The 22,023-nt window shown below is 31.7% G+C and overlaps 4 protein-coding genes across 5 annotated transcripts; 2 read left to right on the top strand and 2 right to left on the bottom strand.

Annotated features, from left to right (window-relative positions):
• Window positions 1-82: 82 nt before the first annotated feature.
• Window positions 83-5,918, bottom strand: Bm16929 (Uncharacterized protein; the record flags this gene model as incomplete). Its single annotated transcript, XM_043082133.1, has 15 exons — window positions 83-195; window positions 327-472; window positions 569-708; window positions 873-980; window positions 1,421-1,602; window positions 1,906-2,077; window positions 2,217-2,468; window positions 2,639-2,825; window positions 4,067-4,164; window positions 4,332-4,400; window positions 4,599-4,688; window positions 4,860-4,994; window positions 5,325-5,409; window positions 5,624-5,700; window positions 5,835-5,918. 15 exons carry the CDS (start codon window positions 5,916-5,918, stop codon window positions 83-85), a joined length of 1,938 nt encoding a protein of 645 aa, XP_042938067.1.
• Window positions 5,919-6,927: 1,009 nt separating this feature from the next.
• Bm6703 (Uncharacterized protein) lies at window positions 6,928-9,402 on the bottom strand (the record flags this gene model as incomplete). Its single annotated transcript, XM_043082134.1, has 10 exons — window positions 6,928-7,135; window positions 7,224-7,458; window positions 7,564-7,698; window positions 7,805-7,891; window positions 8,043-8,205; window positions 8,296-8,354; window positions 8,432-8,514; window positions 8,590-8,693; window positions 8,961-9,145; window positions 9,339-9,402. The coding sequence occupies 10 exons, from the start codon at window positions 9,400-9,402 to the stop codon at window positions 6,928-6,930; spliced, it is 1,323 nt and encodes a 440-aa protein (XP_042938068.1).
• Window positions 9,403-9,871: 469 nt separating this feature from the next.
• Bma-symk-1 (Uncharacterized protein) lies at window positions 9,872-18,673 on the top strand (the record flags this gene model as incomplete). Its single annotated transcript, XM_043082135.1, has 25 exons — window positions 9,872-9,901; window positions 10,037-10,111; window positions 10,499-10,632; window positions 10,728-10,821; window positions 11,028-11,170; window positions 11,296-11,359; window positions 11,484-11,706; window positions 11,911-12,083; window positions 12,223-12,318; window positions 12,516-12,695; window positions 12,817-12,991; window positions 13,219-13,316; window positions 13,428-13,551; window positions 13,802-13,988; window positions 14,182-14,310; window positions 14,406-14,487; window positions 14,586-14,755; window positions 14,824-15,046; window positions 15,445-15,580; window positions 15,706-15,806; window positions 16,051-16,144; window positions 16,230-16,331; window positions 16,636-16,895; window positions 17,346-17,516; window positions 18,617-18,673. 25 exons carry the CDS (start codon window positions 9,872-9,874, stop codon window positions 18,671-18,673), a joined length of 3,321 nt encoding a protein of 1,106 aa, XP_042938069.1.
• A 513-nt stretch (window positions 18,674-19,186) lies between these two features.
• On the top strand, window positions 19,187-21,426 carry Bm2125 (Uncharacterized protein; the record flags this gene model as incomplete). 2 transcript variants are annotated; one of them, XM_043082136.1, is made up of 6 exons in its annotated part: window positions 19,187-19,364; window positions 19,864-19,976; window positions 20,119-20,217; window positions 20,319-20,504; window positions 20,639-20,781; window positions 21,192-21,426. In XM_043082136.1, 6 exons carry the CDS (start codon window positions 19,187-19,189, stop codon window positions 21,424-21,426), a joined length of 954 nt encoding a protein of 317 aa, XP_042938070.1. The 2 variants fall into 2 exon arrangements, with proteins under 2 accessions (XP_042938070.1, XP_001901544.2); XM_001901509.2 differs by lacking the exon at window positions 20,119-20,217 and having other exon boundaries at window positions 19,199-19,364.
• Window positions 21,427-22,023: the final 597 nt, after the last annotated feature.

A 22,023-nucleotide genomic window follows, 5' to 3' on the forward strand; every position in this document is an offset into this window, starting at 1 on the left:
ATCATTGTCCGGTATTAAGTGTCTTCAACAGCACTCTTCATAAGATGGGAAAAGTCAAATTTGTCCTCAGTAGAGTTTCCTGCTACAGTTCGTTTCCGGAAGTGCTCATGAAATGAAACTCTCTTCTGGCAACTTTAATCTCTTCATCATTAAATAAAGTTTCAAATTTCTTGGAAAATTCTTCGAATTGTCCGGCTGGAAATATAAAATAATTACTTTGAATAATGAAAAGATCAGCAAGTTTTCATATATTTGTCAGAGGAGTTTTTTAATTTATTTAAACAAAGCAACTTCTCGCTAAATAATGCGAGTGGAGAGGAACTAACAATTTGTATTGCAGTTTTTAACTTTCGAACCACGTTCAAGGAAGTATGAGAAGACAGCGTAACGAATCAAACGATTTTCCTTCCATGCACTCTCAATGAGCTTTAAGCCATTCACTTTATCTGCTGATTGTGAATTTTCCAGGAATCTACAAATGATACCATACATGCTTATTTGATTTCCACTTTTATTATAAAGTGTTCTTACTTCAAAATTAATTTGATAAAATCACAGCATGTTTAACCTGATGGCTTCTACAACCAATCTTCTAGATATTAAAATTTCAACAATTTCTTCGGTAGCAGTGCCAAGCCTTGAGAGCATATCTAGAGCGAGTTGAACAAAGGGAGAATATTTTGCTTCATGCGAGAGAAGTTGAAATGCCTAAAAGTAAGGAGTGGAAACTCTCGGAGAAACGAGTATCTTTTCATTTAACGGCAATAACGGTATAAATTTAAATTGCGGTGGTGTCTGGTTCTTTGTCGAAATAAAAACAGGTGAACTGGTAAAATTGTAATTATTAATTTCAAAACATTGATGGGACAAACAAGTTGTTTGGAGTCTGGAATAATGCGATACAACAGCAACTGATGAAGTCTTTCCAACTGTCCCATTGTAATCATAGTGGGTACCAATATTTCATTGAGAAAGTAAGGCTAAAACATTGAACACATTAAAAATAGCAAGAAATCGCTAGATTAAAAAATATATGCAATAAAACTTGTACTCCTGATTTAATTTTCCTCATTTTACGAACAACTTATAAAATCCTAGCCATTTAGATTCCAATTATATGATGCTTATAAAAATCAGTATTTACTGGGAAAAATTCAATACGATGTAACAGAAGAAAAGATTAAAGATGAAATCATAAAAGCAGTCTTTGGAATTAGGAACTGTGACCTACCGTTACCTCACATTGAATAAGAATTCTCTCTCAATTTTATATTATTTATATTGGATTTTACGGAATCAGATAAAGTGAATACATTTCAGTCACCACGTTAAGGGATTATGAGATGGCTGAACTTCAGTTAAATAGTCGTTCCCTATGAAATTTGAGCAAGTGATTAAACAAACAACTACACTAACGAACCTGCACTTCTAACTTGTTTTCTTGCAAAGCTGTAAGATAGCGCAACATATATTGCAGAAAACGCTGCTTCTGATCCAACGTATAGTCATCCGGCAGCAGAAATAGATTACCCACAACGTCTCCTTGTTCAATAGCAATTTCTTCGTATGGTTCAGCCATTAAAGTATATTTTACACCACTATCTGTAGAATTCTTGAAATTTCTATCTACCATAAAATTCGACAATCAAACAAAGAAATGGAATACTTCCTACTATATTTTCCATCTTGAATAAACTTTTCTAAATTAGACAAAAATGCCATAGAAAAATATGGTTAAAATTTTATAAGAACTCCAACCATCCAACCCGAATCTACAGAACACTTCAGTTTCAGAATAAAATAATATAATGACTGCATTACTAAAAACATATTTTTGCATCATAGTTACTATAATTATTGAGAAGATAAAAAAAAATTATAAAATGAATAATAGAATGGAATTACCGCTGTGTTTCAAGACTGGTAAAGCACGTTTAGCAATCGCTTTCGCAAACCAATTGAAAACATGTGCCAGCTGCTTTAGTTTCAATTTATTATCAACCATGCAATGTCTCAAAATATCCAAAAATGCTGACTTCGGAATACATCTATTGTATAGGAAACGTAAGTACTGATACTGAAAAGATTTCATCAGTATAAAGGTAAGAATTAACTTTTACTTCTTCATTTTTGTGAAAATTTTGCTACATACCACTACTACTAAAACATAAACTAATTCACATGTCAAGCAATGGAATGAGAGGTAAAAGCATTACTTTGTCCTCAATACAATTTCCAGCTTCAACTGGATCTAACGAAACCGATGTGAAAACGCCAACACTTGCGTCCGTAATAAAGTTTGGTTGAAACATCACCCAAGAAGGACTGTAGAGCTTGAATTCGTGATTAAATTTGGTTTTTAGCGAATCCGAACAATTTAACGAAGTTTTAAAAAGAGGATGCAAGATGCAACCAGCTTTTGGAACTTCTTCCAAACCAATATCAAAAATTAATGATGTTTTTGAACTCTGAAAAGATAGTGATAAATGCATTAGCAGAAATATCCCTAGTAGAATGGATATATGTGAGTATAAATAATGCTCTCATTTTCCATCTACCAAAATAATGCCTCTGAACAACATGAATTATTAAAAAATTAAACTAGCAGGATTCCCTAAATTCTAATTCAGAATCTTACCTGATGGTGCACAATAACCAAGTTGTTAAATCCGTGCAAAGCAAAGGCACCAACCATATCCAAATACAAAATATGAGCAAGCTTTGGTATTTCCATACCATCCGTACTCATTTTATACAAAGCGATATCAGTACTAGTGGAGTCGCGAGTACTACTACGTAACGCTGCTATGTATAACGTATTATATCTGGAAAATTTACAATTTCAAGAACATAAATAATAGAATTTATAATAATATTATATAATTCATAATGACCATCATATAAACCCATCATTTTACATTTTATTCACGATTTCTTAAAAGAACTTAAAGATTTAATTAAATACTTGGAAAAAGTTAATGTGAGTCTATATCCTTGGTACCTCCGTTCCAACCATACTCATTTTAAATAAAGCATATCAGTAATATTTCGGGGACAAAACTTTTTCAATAATGCTGTTCCATGGAAAACTTAACTTCTTGTTGGTTACAGACTTTTCATTCAGTAATCCGTATTATTACATTTCACAAAAACAAGGTTTAAATCAACTTGCTAGGATAAGACAATGATCCTGAATAAAGCCATTCATAATATTATATAATTCATAATGATATATAAACTTCATCCTATCATTCTACAGTAGTTTTTATAAAATACCTTCGATTAATATACAAACGAAGTCATCAATTAAGATTCACGGAGATTTGAAAATGCACGAATTATAAATAATTTTATAGGCTAAGCTTAAACCTGTAATTTTAATTAATTTCTGCCATCATAACATTCGAAAAAGAAGAGAAGTTGGAAAAAGATAGATAGTTAAAAACAACAAACTCTTCTTTTCATGTCTTGCGTTATTTTAATATTGGGTAAAAGAGTATACAATCATTTGTAATCTGAAAGGAGCAAATTATTTAAATACAGTACAGAAGCTTATGTTTTAACCATCACTAATTTCTGCCAACATAACATCTGAAAAAGAAGAGAAGTTAGAAAAAGATAGCCGAAAGTGCAATCGATATATCAGAGGTTGAAAAAAAAATTTTTGTGAAAAAGCTGATTTACTTAAGTATGCTTGTGATTTTTATCTTTTAAAGATAATATTTTAAACTGAGCTCGGATGCTTTTAAGTAACCAGTGGATAAAATAATTTTACAAGTATTTCACGTGAGAAGCTAGTCATATTTTGGTAATTTCGAATTCGCTAATTCATTAGATTGAAATGTTTTCAGAGGCCATAAACGCAAGACATGAAAAAAAGAGCTTACTGAACATATGAAGTAATCTTCTTTACTTCTTAATTAATAATTCATCTCTACTGCCTACTAAATTACTACTTAATTAATAACTTATAGCTTACCAAAAAGCTCTCCTGTGATTTAATTTATTTATGCAGAATCAAGGAATGGATTTAATGTGCTAAACAAAAACAAAAAACAAAACAAACAAAGATATGACGAATACTTCTCGTTCCAATAATCGCGGTTTTGTATTCGAACGACTAAACTCAACTTCGAACTTCACTAATCGATGTATATTTCCATTCTAAATATCTTCATTAATCGATGTATACTTCTATTTTAATTATGATAACATGATGAACGCAAAAGTTTCACTGCTTGTAAATTTCAACCATAGCAATTCCGATTTAAATCTTAAACATTATTCGCCTATTCGCCTAGTTTTAATCAACAGAAAAATAGTAAGAGTACCTGAACAGCAAATGGATTTAATAAAGCACCAGCAACTCCAGATGACACAATAATCAGCTGTGAATAAGGCTAAAATTTTACATCGAACATCAGTACAGGCTACGAAAATTCACGAAAATCCTCACAATAGAAAATAAATAAATAGAAATAATGAGAACATACAATCATTCAAATATGGGAAAATGGCAACTAGTAGTCAGAAAATTTTGAATCAAAAATTAATAAAAGCAAATCTAGGAAAAATCTGAAGTAGATATTAAAGCTTACATAATATAAGTACCAATATAATGAAATATTATACGATTTCAAAAGCTTCACTGATTTCTTTCCTTGATTTATTTGATACAACTCTAATCCCTGAAAAAAATGCAAGAGAGTAACAGTAATAAGTGGAAAAGTGGATTCAGACATATTTGATTTATCTGAAAAATGGCTATATCAATTTCCTTCTTAAAAAAATTTTTTAACTAAAAAAAAATGAGTTTCCGAATTATAAGAACTGAAGCAAACTGTAATGTTAACAGAAACCTGGTTTGTAATAAACAGGATCTGGCTGTTCAGGATCCACTCCAGGCCGATGATATGTGCTGAACAATTTTTCGCTGACTGTGAGAAACATGTAGATAAAGAGTTGGTACTAAGAGCTGTGAAGTTTATAAAATCCTTAAAATAAGGTATAATGAAATATTATACGATTATATGTATGTATATATATTAACATGACAAAAGTATTCTGTATATAGATATATTAACATGACAAAAGTATCACAGAATCATTGCTGATATGGACCTAAGACATTTTTTAATTATTAAATTTGTTGAAAAACCGAGTTCAGAAAATTAACTTAAATTTACTATAGAGCACTTGAAATTTTATTAATTATTAATTGAACATCACATTGTACCTTTCCAAAAATGTAAACATTAAAAATTTTGGAACTATGTGCTTTGTGTACCCTAAATTATCCTTAAAATTAAAATTTCAGTCATTACAACAGTAGATTCATCATATTGCACACATATCAAGCGTTGGTCTGGAGAAAATTTAATAGCTCGAATTTTATTCCTGTTCTTCAATCTGAAATTTACAACAAAGAGAATTACTATAAAAATTTGCCTCAATAGGAAACCAATTCCAAATAACATTTGCGACAAGAAATTTAAAAATGGGATGCAATCGACTGCATTTATTGAAGATAATCGGATAATGTGATTCGAAAAAAAAAATTCAATGGGAAAAAAGGACAGCAATAATATCCAACATTTATTTCGAGTTTGGAAATTAAAATCACCGAAATGAAGTGATCTCATCTGATTCTAGTCCATAAGCCTTTACTTCCACGACATCTTCGCCACGAACTGTTACAATCTAAACAAAAAAACTAACGAATTCCCTCTTCGCAACGCTGCTACCACAGTAAGCTCAGCAGTTTTACATGCCACACTTCACTCTTTATTCATCTTATTCTTTCCTAATTTATCCATTTCTCTCTATTATCGTACCTTTTTATTAACATCATCATAAAAAATTTCACTCAGCGCACTCCCCGACTGGAAGATGACGTGGGGTACACCTATTTCGAGCATTAACAGCAGCGGCGATTCCGGACAGTAATCTGCAACATGTAATTTCTTCACAAGCAGTGAAGCAACTTCTACCTATATCTTCAAAGGGTTTTAGTTGTAAATGGCTTTACATTTCGGAAGTTACATTCGGGATAATAACAGTTGCAATGTTACTCAATTGCTCACCATATAATTTCTAAGTCCATTTTTCTAAACGATTTTCAAAACAAAATTCAAACTCGAAAGTCATTTGTTTAGATTCAAAAAACGATAAACAGTTGGCGAATAAAAATGAAATCAAGGTGTTCTGTAAAGATAACGCCAGCAATTTCAAAGGATATAGGCAATGAATAAGAAAAATAAAAAAAAAAAAACGTTTCTTCGCATTCCAATCTACGAATTATCGAAGTAAATCAGCATAACTCTGTTATGTTCAACACCACAAAATGGTGCAACTAAAATGATGCATCGAAACATCATACTACATGACTGTATCAACGTATATGATCTTTAACCTATTAGATTTGAGAATGACAATTCAGGTCGCACATAATCCAGGTCTCACATTCTCTTGAATGCAAAGTTCCAGACCATTCCCACTCCAAGTTGAAAATTATCTTTCACAAACACTTTAAACAGTGGAAGTTTTCCCTCATATTTAAAAAAACAAGTAGGTCGTTTTATAGGGTATTTGCAAAGAATAACCTATATAAACCAAACAAATAACTCAATAAGGCTGTGCAGATTCCAGTGAGAATTCCTAAGGAAATGATTCATTTTATGCAATCAAACACATGACACGTAAACTATATGAGAAAAGCTTGCTTCGTTTCGTCCATTTGAACAAATATAGCTAGAAAATGAACAAAAATATATATATATATATATATATATATATATAAAATAAATAAAAAATAGAAAACTGAACAATTAAAAATCAACTGTTTAAATTATCTTTTTAAAATACACTATACAGATCCTTTTCTAGATTAGATCTTTTTCTTTCCTTTTCATACTTACACCAAATTTTTCAATTAACATTTGGATTGCGCATTTTAGTTACTAAGTTTGGTTCCTTGAAAGATGATATCTTCGCTGCTGCAGCACGTTTATATCGGACACTTTCATTTAAATTTGCTACGCTCAGAATAGAAGTGGATGGTGTAGATGTTGGAGTTGTCAGAATCTTGATTTCTTCCGTAATCTCTGTATTATTTTCCAAGCTCATTTTACATTTTCTGCAATCATAAAGGATCAAACGAAAAAAAAAAAAAAACCAAAATACTTCTAATCAATACTTTTCAAGTTTGCAAACAACTAACATACCTTGGTTCACTAGTTAAAATCTTCCTTTTCTTTCTGGCATGCATTACAACTTTCGACTCCTCGATCTGGTTGCTTTTCGCTGGTGTATTTTCATCATGCATTGCCTTCGATATACAAAGTTTTGATCTAGAGTGAGTAGTTGGTGTTTCAGGTTTAGGGAGTGTGGTGGTAATTTTAGGTATAGAGATCGTGGAAGGCGTCATAGGTCCCATCATAACAGTAACAGCTAGTGGATCTGTAATATAATTTGCTTTTGCTTACCAACAGAGTTTCAAAAATCAAAGAGAAAATTAAAATTAAAAGTGAAATAATCCTGGACAAACTCATAAGGATGAATTACCTTTATGGTTCTGAGGTGAGAAAGATGAAATCTTCTCAGTAGATGTTTTAAGTTCAGGAAATGTTGTGAGTGAACCACGTGCAGGGACTATAGTAGGGGTTATATGTTCCGTCAGAACAACAGCAGTGGACGAATCTGAAATACAACTTTAGTCTTATTGAATTCAAATCTTTGAAGTTTTAAGCGAAAATTAAAAGCTAAGACAAAAATAATCTTGGACGGATTCATAAGAATAAACGACCTTCATCGTTCTGAATTAAGAAAGGTGAAATTGTCTGATTCGTTTTAGGAAAAGATACTTCAACAAAAGAAGCTTCGACGTCATTTTCTAAAAATACATAAATCTATAAAAATTTTCTGCATCAAAAAATGCAAAAAATGCAAAAATGCTGAAAAAAATGAAAAAAATCTATAAAAAATAAGTATCCAAAAATACTTGAAAAAATTCCCGAAGTTTTATTATATAGGTAAAAATTGACCAAATTCATGAGGCTCTTTTTTAATAAAAAAAGTTTGTCGTCGACTGTTACGGTTAGATTTGTGACCGTCTGGCGTTGGCTCAAATCCATCATTGCTTACAGGCATGATTAGACCTCTACTGGAAATAATGTCTTCATTTCCGTCCTTTTCACCGTAAATATCCTAAACACTGGAAATAATATCAACTTGTAAAGATGAAATGCACGTTGACGGTTAGACTAAATCAAGAAAAATCAGAAGCAAATAACTCACTTCCTCCACAGCTTCAAGAACAGGTGGTCGCTGCACACGACGTCCAGTAATTTCGTTTTCTTAAATTATGCCCATAAAAACAATTGTATAGAAATTCATATAAAATTTGATAAACTCTGAAGCATGATAATAATACCTGTTTCGCAAGTAGATGGTACTACAACACTCTGACTGCATTCGCCTTTACAAACGTCATCCCCATTGAAATTACTGCACAACCTAAAAAGCCACATAATTTTATCGCAGAGAAAGTAGAACGCAGTAAGATTCACTGACAAGCAACATTTTACTAACAGAGCGTGATCGAGGCGATTTGCTGCGTGATCAAAATCTTCTTTTGTTTTCTTCATATATTGCACAGTACGGCTAGCTATAGATTTCAAATGCTGCACTCTTTGCTGCAGAATAAATTATTTCTTTATTTAATCCTTGCAGTTCTTTCTTCAATTTAAAATAAAAACATGCGTATAAAGATACTGCTGAGATTTCTTGCAGAAAAAAGAAGGAAATTAGTCAAATAACTATACAATACTCAACTACTCTACTCAGCTTTTTCTCTCCCAATGAACTCGTCTAAATTTAAAAATAATTAGTGCAACGATTCATATCTAAAAACAACACCAAAACCAAACTTCATGCTCCAAAAAAAAAGAGTAAAAACAAACCTGTAGTCGTTTCCTTACAATCATTTCGATGCGTTCTTCATCATTCGTTGATTCCAATCCTGCAATTCGTCTCTGCAAGTCAACGATTTCATTTTGTAATCGGCTGATCTCTGCTTTGGAGAATGCGAGCTGAATTCGAAGCTGTTGATTGGCAGCAACTAATGAGCGATTCGACCGAACTGTATCTAAATGATCATTTTCCAATTTTCAGCACTCATTTCAACTAATTTTTTCATTTTCCATATGTTCTCTGCTAGAACTGACGACCACAAATTACATCTGAAGATGGTGAACACGTCTGAGGGATAAACGCTTCACTAGAGAGACTGAGCTACAATAAATATTTTAGTTCTCAGAATATATTGAAATCAAGCTTACTCAATTTATTGCCGAACGTCTCGAATAAATTCGAATTGACCCTATCGGTATTAGTACTAGCCATGCCCTAAAATATGTACATATTAGGCAGTACAACAAACCTTCCCCACCAAAAGACCGCAGCTTAACCACATCCATTAGCAAAACCTCGCTGCCGACATTTCGGTTTAGGCGTAACTCGCCAAAAACCAGTAATTAAATTAAGGTTGGTGAAATACGTCTAGTTGATTGCAGAAGCTTAGTGATGAGTGTTAGCCTATTATTGGCTTAGGCTTAAAGGTTTAATGATTCTCTTTTGCCTTTCAAATTTTTTTTTCTTCAAAAATTTAGAGATTAGTACATTTGTATGCATTAATCTGTCCCATTCGCCTTTCTATCGCTACTATCCATTACTTGTAATTCTAGATAAAGATCTAACAGAAAAAGTGGCTTTACTGTTTTTTAAGTTTGTTCATTTATCAGATATGCATAGAAGTGTAATTATTTAGAGGAAGGAGTTAATTTCGAAGAAGAATCGTTGGAATATAGTGAAGATGACAGATAGTGAAAATACAAGCGAAGAGGTAAGTTTATTCTTTCATTATAAACTTTCTCAGTTCTCGCTCCAAAGCAAATTTCTAGCGTGTTAAAAGTATGAAATGTTCCTACATGTGCTATCATCAGAAAAAAATTAAAGTTTTGGATGAAATTATTTCCAGATTGGAAATGAAATACGTGAAGCGCATCAATCGTCCGGTAAATCAGTGGATATTCGCATCAAGCATCTTTACAGAGTATTTATTTTTAATTCATTATTATGAGAGCAAAAAGAATAGGAATAGGAGTGAGAAAAGTGCAAACAGTGAATACACAGGAGATTACTCTTTGAAATTCGTCTTGTTAAACTATTAAGTTGGGATTATGGAAGTTAAGAATTGATTTAATTCTTTATTATGTGTTTGTTTCCAGTTAAATTAACAGTTAAATTAAGCTATCAACAATTAAGAATTAAAACAACATCAAGTTTTTTGAATTTGTTCCGGATAATTTTGCTTAGATTATTAAGAACATGTTAATGATTTGCAAATCCACTTAATATCGAGTGAAATTTAAATTTATCCCAAATTGCATATTTCATTGAGAACATATTATTTGTACCTTAATTTTACAAATATTTGTAGGCTCAAGAATTGCTACTACATAGAGATAAAAGCAATTCTCTTCTTGACAATTTTCTCGATGAAATGCTCGAATTTGTAGTGGAAAATGACTCGAAAATGCGTTGTTTCGTTGCATCCTTTATTGAAAAAGCTTGGTACATCAAGAATTTCTGTTTATGGTCTAAAATGTTCACATTTCATGTTTCACAGTTCCAGCAGACCACTTTATATGACTTTTATTTATTTATAGTAAAAAGGATTGCGAAGTAATGAAAAAGGCTGTTGTCTCGCTATCATATCTCATTCAAGCTGCTGGTCTGGGAATGGTTGCCGTTATCAAAAAGGTGAAATTTTGTTTATATATTATTACACAACAATACAAACTTAATATAGGGGAAGAGTGTTTATAGTAGCAGTAACTTAAATGTGTAAGGTTCGGCGTCTCACTTACATTTTAAATTTATTGTTGTGTAACAAATTCATTAAATTTTCATTTTTTGAATTGTTTTTTTTCCCTTCTTTGAAAGTCCCATGATGTGCTGTTATTAAGGTAATCACTGTATGTTCGCAGTTATATCCATTTATTTTAAAATGGGCAGCTGGATCACGCAGTGCTGAGATTGCACGATGTTGGGAAGCTTTCTCAGTACTGAAAGGACGTATCATGCAGCACATCGATTCTGATAACGAAGGGTGTAGTTTTTTTTATAGTATTTATTATTGGTATGCAGTCTTATTTTTTCTATTTTTTTAAAATTGATTTTGTTTTAGCTAACTTCCTGTCTATTTTGCATTTCATAGATACTCAACATTTACAGCATACGCACCCAAACTATTAGATTTTTGGAAGCTGTAATCCTTGCTCAAACACTGCGAACTGAGGTGAGCTAATTTTTCGAATTATTCTGTAATTTTGTTAGAACTGGATATTTTAGCATCAAAAATTTGGTGTATGCTTTCATTTACACTTATTTCTTATCTCTTATATTTTATTAAATTTATCTAGGAAAGTGAAAAAGGTCGTGGTGATAATATGTGCTTAAACGAAATTGGTCGCGACCATCGATTTATCTCATATCGTAAAATGGAGAGTGAAGCGACGCTAAATTTCAATTCGTTGCTTGATCATATTTCTTCGGCACATATATCCTCGCTTAACTTGTTAACTTGTCTAACTTGTATCTGTAATATCGCTCAACAGCGTCCGCAGTTTATGCAAAGAGTTGTTGGTATGAATTTTGAAATTTATTGCATTCAGTTTGTACATTTTATTTAAAAAATTTCTATTTCTGCTCATTTCAATAGTTATTAGTCCAGAAATAAATATCTGTGAAATGTCCTGAAGGTTTTTCTTTCTTTTATTTATGAATTGAACTGCAATATACACTTGCTAATTGTTTTAAATTCTTTTTGATCATATACTGAAATTTTAGGAGCTCTGGAATCTTTACACGTTAATCTTCCTCCAACTTTAGCAACAAGTCAAGTGAAAAGTGTACGCAAGGAATTAAAAATGCATCTTCTACGCCTTTTGCGACATTCTAGTAGCGTTCCATTTCACCCAAGAATAATGACATTATTAACAGATTTAGGAGCTGCGCAATCGGTAATTCCAAGTTCATTTTAAAGAACACTATCATTGGACAAAGCTATTTTTAAGAACTGAATATGGAGTTAAAATGCCACAATAAGAATAATGTGTTTTAATTTTTTCTTTCAACACTTAGTTTTGCAACGATTTTCAGGAGGTTTTACGCGCATTACCTTCTGCGAGTGAACAGCGTAAAAAGTCTCATCGACATAATGAGAGTAGTGACGAACCGGAAACAAAGAGAATGAAAGTAAGATTTTTATAGAACTAACTGCTGTTGGAGCGCGGACCATCATTTTAATTTATATGAAATATTATCATTGCTTGAATTGGCTAAAAACACACAAACCTGAAAATCGACAGCTGGATTATTGATTTACATTAGCATTATTATGTATTTTTTTTTTTTTTTTGAATATTTTCATTTGACTTGTGTCATTTCTGAAGGGTATCGGAGAAACTCCGGCAGTTGCTGAAAAGGAAGATGATGAGGAATACGAAGATGAGGCTGGTCCAAGCATACCGATCGAAAAAAGTCAAACTCAGTTTGCTGTTGATATTACTGCCCAATTTGTATACGAACGATTGAAACCAAAATTGGTTACAAACTTGGTTCTTACATCCCTTGTGAGTTAATTATGTCATCAGCAGTTTCTTAACTACACTGCGAATCATATGTTAGTCAGTGAGTTCTGTTTAACTAAAGTGGAACATCTCGTTGAAGAAAAGGTTTAATTTATACTTTCAGGTAACACTTCCGGACGAAATGCCTGCAGCATTCCAATCGTCATATACTCCTATTGCTGCAGCTGGTACGGAAAGTCAGATTCGGCACTTATCACGGATGATTGCAACACAGTTAACTAACATGGAGTTAGGTCCAGGAATCGAGAAAATTCGGGCAGAAAACCAACAGTATATCGGTTATTTTTCCAGATTTATGATCACTGAATAGTACAAAAATAATAGGAATAAGTGGTAGAGAATTGAATATTGCTTAAGAATTTTCTTGTGAATTAAATTTAATAATCATTTTTATTTTGGAGAAAGCTGAACCAATCTCGTCGTTTAGTTTGCGGTAGCACTTTATTATGTACATTTCTGACATATCGTGAAGAGATGATAAATAAAATTGCTTAAATTGCTTTAGCACGTCAAGCCGCAAAAATGGAAGGTGCCGTCATCCCATCCGCTCCACTGCATCAATTTCCTTCTGTGCAGCAAAATCAAGCGCAGCAATCTGAATCTGTACTATCATTTATTTGTTTTAAAATTGATTACTGCGAAATGTCTATTATTTTGCGCGCTGTTCGAATTGCTTTTCTGCTGCATTTTAAGTTTTTTTTTTTTTTTTTTCAGGCGTTGTCAGCAAAAACTAGACCAAAGATTCAGTTTGGATTGCTTTCTATTACTAAAGAATTAGATCGAGAACAATCGCTGAAACTTATTCTTCTTGCATTTCAAAGGATATTAGCCAATGAAAGTTTGTACTTCTTTGTCTTCTTTATTTCATCTTTTTTAGTTAGATTTATCAGTGTTTAAAGCAGTCTAAAATCAGTTGGCACTGTTAATAGTTTTTTAAGACACATGGGAAAGGTGCAAACCGAGTGTTTTTCATGTATTTTATATCTGCTTTTTCTGTGCAGATTGCATTTGTATTAATTTGTCTTTCATTTGTTTTCGTAAAATTTTTGTTTTTTGTATGAGCTGTATGAAGTACTTGTTACTTATAGAAAGAGCAATTCAAGGCGGTGTAGGTGTTGCACAACAGAAATTGTTGATCAGGCTTGTAACTCGTCTCGATCATGATTCATGTGATGACTTTGAAAATCTACTCATGATGTTTATTGTACAAGAACAGAAGTCACGAACTGAACTGGCATTATTGTGGATAGCAGAACTTTATGCGCAGTATCAAGGGTACTTATGTTGACAGTTTCTGGTCAAAATTACAACAATATAAAATAAAAATTTATATTAATATATATAATAGAAATAAATATATAGAAGTTATATATTTATGTTTCTTGTTCATTTTATGCAGAATTACATTTACATTAACCTGTTTATTCGTTATAAGTCTAATAAAAAAGAAACGGATTAAATTATTCAGGTATTCCGTATGCCGGACTTCTTATGCCACAGATGGATATCACAATGAATCTCAGCGTTACAAACGTTACGATGCAGTTTTGTGCAATTTATTAAGGACATTATATGAACGAGGAGAACACAAAGAAACGTGATCATTCTTATTCCTTAACCTTCATCCATTTCTCTGCATAGGAAAGACAGAAATCCTAACGTACCTGTAAATTTAACTTTATTTTTTTACAGTTTATTCCATAAGATCTTACTAGAAGCACCTTTGCTAACACCGCAGTCTCTTGTATGGTTACGAACTGCTTGTCTTGATTCGGTAGGTGTTATTTTTTCGTTCTTTATAGCAAAATTTTTAATAACTGGTAATCTTCCGGTCCTTTTTTTTTTTCGGAAATAGATCTTAAAGAATTACAGGTATTTGGAGCATTTGGAATGACAACATTACGTGAACTAATTTTAACTCGAGCAAGACAACGAAATGAATTGTTGTGTATACTTCTAGATTTTTCATATAATGACAGAGCCGATGTCCGTACACAAAGTGTTGAAACGGCGAAAGAACTATATCAGATCGATTACGTCAGGCAACTATTTCTCATTATGAATTATAATTACTATTTATTGAATTTTCGAAAAATTCCTTTTTTTTCAGGGGAGATGTCAGGGAATATTTAGTTTCTTCAATAAATTATTGCACAAGACCAATCCCGCCTGCGCAACTTAATACCTATGAAAAAGAAAGTACCAAATCTGACTGGGATGACGCATCAATACGCATTACCTTAAACTTATTTTTATCCATTCTTCCTCTTGACCATTCACTGATACATACTTTGGCTGCTGTTTATGCGAAATCTTCAAATGATATCAAGCGGGTAAAACTTAAATTCTTATTAAGCTGGTTTTTACTGTACCTTTGTTTTCATGTATTTTTGTAATCTATTAAATTTGTGGAGTAAAAGAAGAAGAAAAATGGAATTATGCCTAGGGGAAAAGATTAGCTTAAAGATTTTTTTTAAAACATTCATGAATTTAAGCTATTTTTCGAGAGAAAGAAAAAATAAGCTTAAGGTATATCCTTTCTGCTCCACTGATTAATGGTGACACTGTAAATCCATGGATCAATCACGATCGTTTTGAAGTTATTCTTTTTTTGTTAGGGATCATTTTTAACAACCTTTCAAAAGTTTGGGAAATTAAAATAGTCCAGAGATGGACTGAATTTTTATAAGATTTTATTGCTTCGAAAGAAGAAATCTGTATATATTTTCAGGTTACACTGCGCACAATTGATAGTGCTATAAAGTCAATGGGTGCAACAAGTGAGCATCTTTTAGAAATGATTGAAAATTGTCCACAAGGAGCTGAAACATTCGCTGCTAGAATAGTACATCTTCTCACTGAAAGGAGTGCGTTTTGCAATTTATTTGTTTGTTGATGGATAATGTGCTTTTAAAAAACCTTTTTTTTTTCGAACAACCGCTATTTGAAATCTTTTATAGTTTCAGTGAAATTAATTTACTCTTCGTTATAGATCCTCCAACTCAAGATCTTGTAAATAGGATAACTGCTCTGTATGAACAGGGAAGAACCGATGTTCGCTCAATGATACCAGTTTTGAGTGGTCTCGATAAGGTTATGATTTAGATATGGTGTTGTAAGTAGGGAACGTATAGTTTTGCAAAAAGATGATAATTTAAGATAACTTTAGCTATAACCTTGATGTTTTCAGTCATCTTCGTCAGATCTTCAAAGAAGGAAGAATTTTTTTGACGAAAAAGATTGAAAATATGATTAAGGAGGTGTTCTATTTATCATGTTTGTGGATTCGTATTGATTTGGCGAGTTATTATATATGCCGCTCAATGTAAATTTTCAGGATCAGATATTGAGCATTTTGCCTAAGTTTGTTCTCACGCCAGTTAATCAAAAATCAGTACCTATTGTATTCAACAAACTCTTGGCTGGAAGGAGTAAGTCCAAAGTTAAAATTTGTTGGAGGAACTAAGGTTATCTTAATTACCGTATTTATCAATCTTTTTGATCGGTAAATTTTAGGTATTAAAACTGGCCTTCATCCAATGGGTGCAGGTGAACTACTTGTGGCGCTGCACAAAATTTGTGCTGAAAACAAAGAGGAGAACGATTTATTGTTGCAGAGTTAGTGTTTATTTATACTGTACAGTCACACTGTCTTTCTTCGAGATCTGGTTATATTGTTCCGATAATTTGGTAATATTGATTAGTTTATGGCTGTTAAGGAAAAGCGTGATGAAGACTACTAAGAATATTAGGATGATATTTTGGTAATTCTTGTTTGAATTTTATTGCATGTTTTATTAACGCCTTTTCTTTTATCAGTTCTTGTATTCCCATTAAATAGGAGATGAACAACTGTGATTAATTCCACGAAAGAGCATAGTGCATTTTATGCTATAGTGATGTCACTGTAGTGCATTTTCAGATATTGATGTCTTATTAACACAACTGACGGCAACAAAGGATGCTATTGGTTCAGCAATTGATCAGCTTTGTGATGATGGAATCTTCTCAGAAACATTATTTTATACTGTCACACGTTCACATAAAATTTTTCCTGCTCTAGGTGGCTTTATTTCAAATGTATTGGTGAAAATTGCGAACAAAAAACCATGGAAAAATGATCCAAATTTATGGCCTCATTTTGTACGCTGTGCTGTTGCAAATGCTCCACATTCCTACTTCGTTAGTTATTTTTAAAGAATTTTTCAGAGAAATTGTTGTGCAATACATTGTGCAATATTTTAATGGTTTCAAGCTTTTTTCGGCAAGGAACAAAGAATATTTTCGCTAGTTAACATGAGGTCTGGGTTAAATGGTGTTTTTCTTTGAAACTCTAGATATTATGTATTCCGAAATGTAATCGTAATACTTATATGATAAATTACAGAATGTTTCTTTTTTCTTTGAGATATGAAATAAGAAAATCCTGTTTAGTAGTTTACAGTAATGGGGTTGAGACGGAACAAATTTTAGACATTTTTAGACGGAACAAATACTAAGCGTTTCGGTAAATAAGTTTAGATAGTTACGAATTTGGACACATAGATTCTTTCTTTGAAGCGTTATCTTAAAATTTCACATTTGTATACTTTAAAATTTGATCTGCTACAAGTAGGCAATTTTAAATTTCAGGCAATACTAACAGTTTTAACAAATCATGAATTTGATGAGTTGTTGCAACAATCGCGAAAGGAAGGTACTGATGTGTTGGGGTCATTACGAGATTATGTTCCATCATTATCGGCACATCAGCAGAAGAAAATTGATCATCATGTTCGAGAAATTATTATGGAATATCGACCGGTGAGTTTCTTATTTTTTAATTCCTTCTTAATTTTAAGGTTTTTGAATGGATGGAGGATAATTTTGAGGGCATTTTTTGCTTCACAGACTGTCAGATGCTTCCCACTTCTTGCTTTTTAGATTCAAGTAAAAAACTTTAAAAATAAACTTCAAGTTATTTATGAAATAAAAAAGTTATTTTACGAAAACCTCGTCTTAGCGACAGTGACTATCACAAACTGTTTTCGCATTTGTTTTGTTTTGTTTTTTTTTTTCCTTTCTTCACTGTTTAGTCCGTAACGAATGAGCGTAGTCGTGAGAAAAATATAATCAACTCTTTTTTTCGCAGAATTTTTAAACTTCATATTAACTTTCATACTATAAATTTTAAACTTCACAAGCTAATAATTTTATGAAGGAATGAGAGAAACTTCAAAACTATGTGACAAATATTTTTTATTCACAAAAACAATATTAAACAACTGAAATTTGTAAGTTACATAATTATGAATAATATGATTCTATGAACCAATTATAATTACAGTTATTAATTACACATTACTCGAATGAGACACATATATCCGTCTTTATGAGGAGAACAAGAATGTGCTTAAAGATAAAGGCGAGGAATGAAAAAAATATAACTGATGTAATGGCAGAACTGCTCCTTTTTGCGTTATTTTCGAGTTATATGATAAACATTACTTTTTATGCTCAAAAAATATGTGTTAGACAAATAAACTTCATAAATTAAGTGATTATAAGTAATGTGATTTTATATCTATGATAAAAGGAGTTTCTGTTTCTGTAAATGAATCCAAGTTTAAGCTTTTTGATAAATCGGTAAAAAGGCAGTTTTTATTTCTTGCTTAGGAAAATTTAATAAAACGAAGATTTTCGTAATTTTATGGAGAAAGTGAAAAAATTCTTTCATTTTTCTTATGTATATTTGGCGTAATGTCAGTTGCACTTCTTTTTTTAATGTTTTTTTTAATCTTTTTTTTTAAAAAAATTGATAGATTTCTTTCAGAAAAGAGGAAAATCTACCGTATTTTTAAATCTTATATGAAATATCGTTCTTAGTTTTCTTTTGTTTGAGAAATCATGGTATTTTATTTCAGGATAGATCGGAAAACAAGGAGAATGTTTTTAAATCTGATATGAAATATCATTCTTAGTTTTCTTTTGCTGGAGAAATCATGGTATTTTATTTCAGGATAGATCGGAAAACAAGGAGAATGTCTAAGGATCTCAGATGATATTAATTTTGTGATTGTTTTCTCTGTGCAAAGTTTGTAATTAAAGAATAAATCATTTTGCAAGCATATACAATGTTATCTGTAAATGTGTTGTATTTTACTACGAATGATTTATCTAGTATGAATGTGCGCTAATTTTCTTTTCTTCCAGTGACATTTAGGAATGAGATTGAAAGTATGAAGAGCTTTGTTAAAAATCGTAGCACTAGTGATTGATTTGCGTAATTGTGGACGACGGCTATGTTTGCTTGTAGGAATAGCCACTCATGGTGCGAGTGTTGCGGGAATTATAGAGCTTATGATTGTAATGTAGTTTAGTTCGATATATGCGAAATGCGCATGAGAATAGTCCTGCTGCTTATTTCTGGCATATGTATGATGTAGGCAGGTACGTATGTGAAGAGTCAGAAATTGAGAATACGATGAGCTAATATGTCAAGAACAATGAGAAAACCGCTTCCATTATTTGTTCACTACGGTTTCGCTGGCGGTATTTCTTGTTCCGCAATTGTTTCGGTGAATAATGAACCCTATTTGGCCGTTGGCACCACAAATGGAAAGTGTGAGCTTTATTCACCTAGAACTCATTTGCGCACCTCCATAATTTACAGTTAGTTTTAGTTCTTTAATAGACTATAATCTTTCTATATTCTCTAAGGCATATTTTTTGTCAATTACGAATTTCACTACTATTCTTTATTTTGAAAGTTTTTGATGAATGTTGGAAGGATTTACATCGAACCCTCAAGGTACTGATTTGAATATATATTTTATGCATAACGAAGCAACGCTTTAGAAATATTTTCAGATTAAGAAAAGGTTAAAGTTTTAATGGTAAGCAGATGTTAATTACGTATTTAGAGGGTATTTCAAGTGCTTATTTTTGAAATATATTTCTGGTTTCACATCATCGAGTACAGACATTTTCCTATTGAACTGAGTTTTAAATTTTCATATTTGATGGAAGACTTATCGGTTCTTGACATGTTTTTTGTTGGAACGTTTGAATTGTTATATGGTTCGTCCGAGTAATTTGTATTGACTATCTACTGATGAGAAGAATTGGAAGAATTCAGTATGTAATTCATCATACTTCATCTATATTCCAGTTGACCCAAATAATCGTTCAGTAGCAGCGGTGGGACAATTTACAAAAGACTGCTTATTTGTGCATATTCGTGCTTATGCAATTATATTAGTATCTGTGGATAAAGCTTCGAAGGTCAAAATTTCTCATTATCGTTGTGTAGAAGAGTTGGAATACTGAATTATTCAGGAAAATAACGATCTCTTTAACACATGTGATCTTGAATTAAGTAAAACATTTTTTTGTAAGAATGATCTTATTTAATTCTGTTATTTAGATATTAAGTTTCTGTCTCACAAGGACAATAAAAACAGAATTCTACGGCTTTTGTGGTTCATTTTGTTATGAATCTCAATTATTTTGTCCATTTCTTGAGGTACTTCTAGCTCACTTTGTCTTCTTTTTTTGTAACTTCAATTCTAATTTCATCTCTCATTTCATTTTCTTTCCTTTTTTTTAAAATGTGTTTGTGTTGAGAATAGCAAATGTTTGATCGGCGTTTTTACCGACGAAACAGAACAGATGTCTCGATTTTGGTCTCCTGATGATGATGCTAGCACTTTCATGGCCTTCTCTATATCTAATAATGGATATTTAGCTTGTGGTTTAGAAACGGGAAAAATAAAAGTTGTGAATGTTGAAGATTTCAGTGTTATAGGTGAGGTATGTAGTAAATTTGAAACTAATTAACTTTTTTTGATTCTTTGATTAATTTGTCGATGATTTTTAAAGTAATTTTGTTTATTCCAAATGTTCGTAGGTCAATTTTTTCAAACAATTCATGTTGCGTATTTCAGAAAAAACTTTTTCCCGAACCTGTTCTTGCTTGTGCATCATTTGCTAACACACTAGCCGTGTCATCTGTTAAATCTCCATTGGTGTTGGTCACTGTGAGAATAAATGAAATCGTTGTTGAGAAGGAGATTTTGTTCCCTCAAAAGTAAGTTCTTGATAAACTGTTTGGATGACTAGCTATTGAATGGAATACTTATTTTATGTGCACTTTGCGAAGGGCTAAGAATAATGATAACTAAAATAATGACCATCTGATTATGCTTGAATAAAAAAATATTTCTTGAATAAAAAAAAAAAAAAAATATTTCTCGGAAGGTTTATTGTTAGTTTACTAATATTTTCATAGTTTATGATCACATTCTTTTTTTGCTGAACTTTTGTAGTTTTGTGAAGCAGCTTGTGAGCAAACTATCGAATTTTAAGACCATTTGAAAATTTTCACAATATTTTGGTGAGAGCGCTTTGAAATGCGCGAAGATTGAATTGTTTGAGAATAATAGCGCCACGCATTTTCGTTACATATGTTCGTTCTTTCTAACAAAAAGTTTAATACAGAGCTGGTGGCTGCTCTTCTCTATCCTTTTCAAATTGCGGCAAAGAGCTTGCTTCTGGATATTGGAATGGAACTGTGCGTGTAAATTCCGTGAAAACAGGAGCAATACGAGCCGTTCTAGATTTTCACTCTGAAATCATCAATTGTTTGTGCTGGACTAAAATTGATGGCCAACGATTACTGTTTGTTTGTTCAAAGGATACCAAATTATCAATATGGAATTTATACAATGATTAAATTATTAAAAAGAATTCGTTGTAAACTGTATTTTCCTAATATTTTAAAGCATTTTGGAAAACCTGCTAAGCGAAGATTATTTCTTTTAAGCAGGGCAATAATTTGTAGTAAAAATGGTACTTCATATGGATTTGTTTGCAAATCGTAAACAATGCATTTTGTTTGTTACATGTTTTGCTATAGGTATGATAATATAGAAACTATGGAAAGAAATTCAGTGCTTAGTAGATTTATCAAAATTAAAATTAAGGTATATTTTTAAACACGAGTCAATAATCAATTATTATGAGAATCTCATCCAGTAACAACCAACTTCATGAAAAATTCTACTTACATACTTGAGAGATGTTTGACATCAGTTATTCTTAGTTGAATTAGTATAAATAAATATTCCTTTACAAATCTGAATATAAACAAAATTATTTCTTTAAGGATTAAGTTCGCGGTGGAAATTCAATTTAATTTAAAATGATACGGATGTTTAATAAAGCATGTTAACATTTGAGTCGGCACTAAAGTTTCTTTTATTGTATTTATGCTGAAAAATTTTAAGACGGAAATAAGAAGAGGTAAGAGAAAGAGGGGTGGAAGGTTTTA

The sequence above is a fragment of the Brugia malayi genome, assembly GCF_000002995.4.
Source record: "Brugia malayi strain FR3 genome assembly, contig: Bm_v4_Chr4_scaffold_001, whole genome shotgun sequence".
Classification (NCBI taxonomy): domain Eukaryota; kingdom Metazoa; phylum Nematoda; class Chromadorea; order Rhabditida; family Onchocercidae; genus Brugia; species Brugia malayi.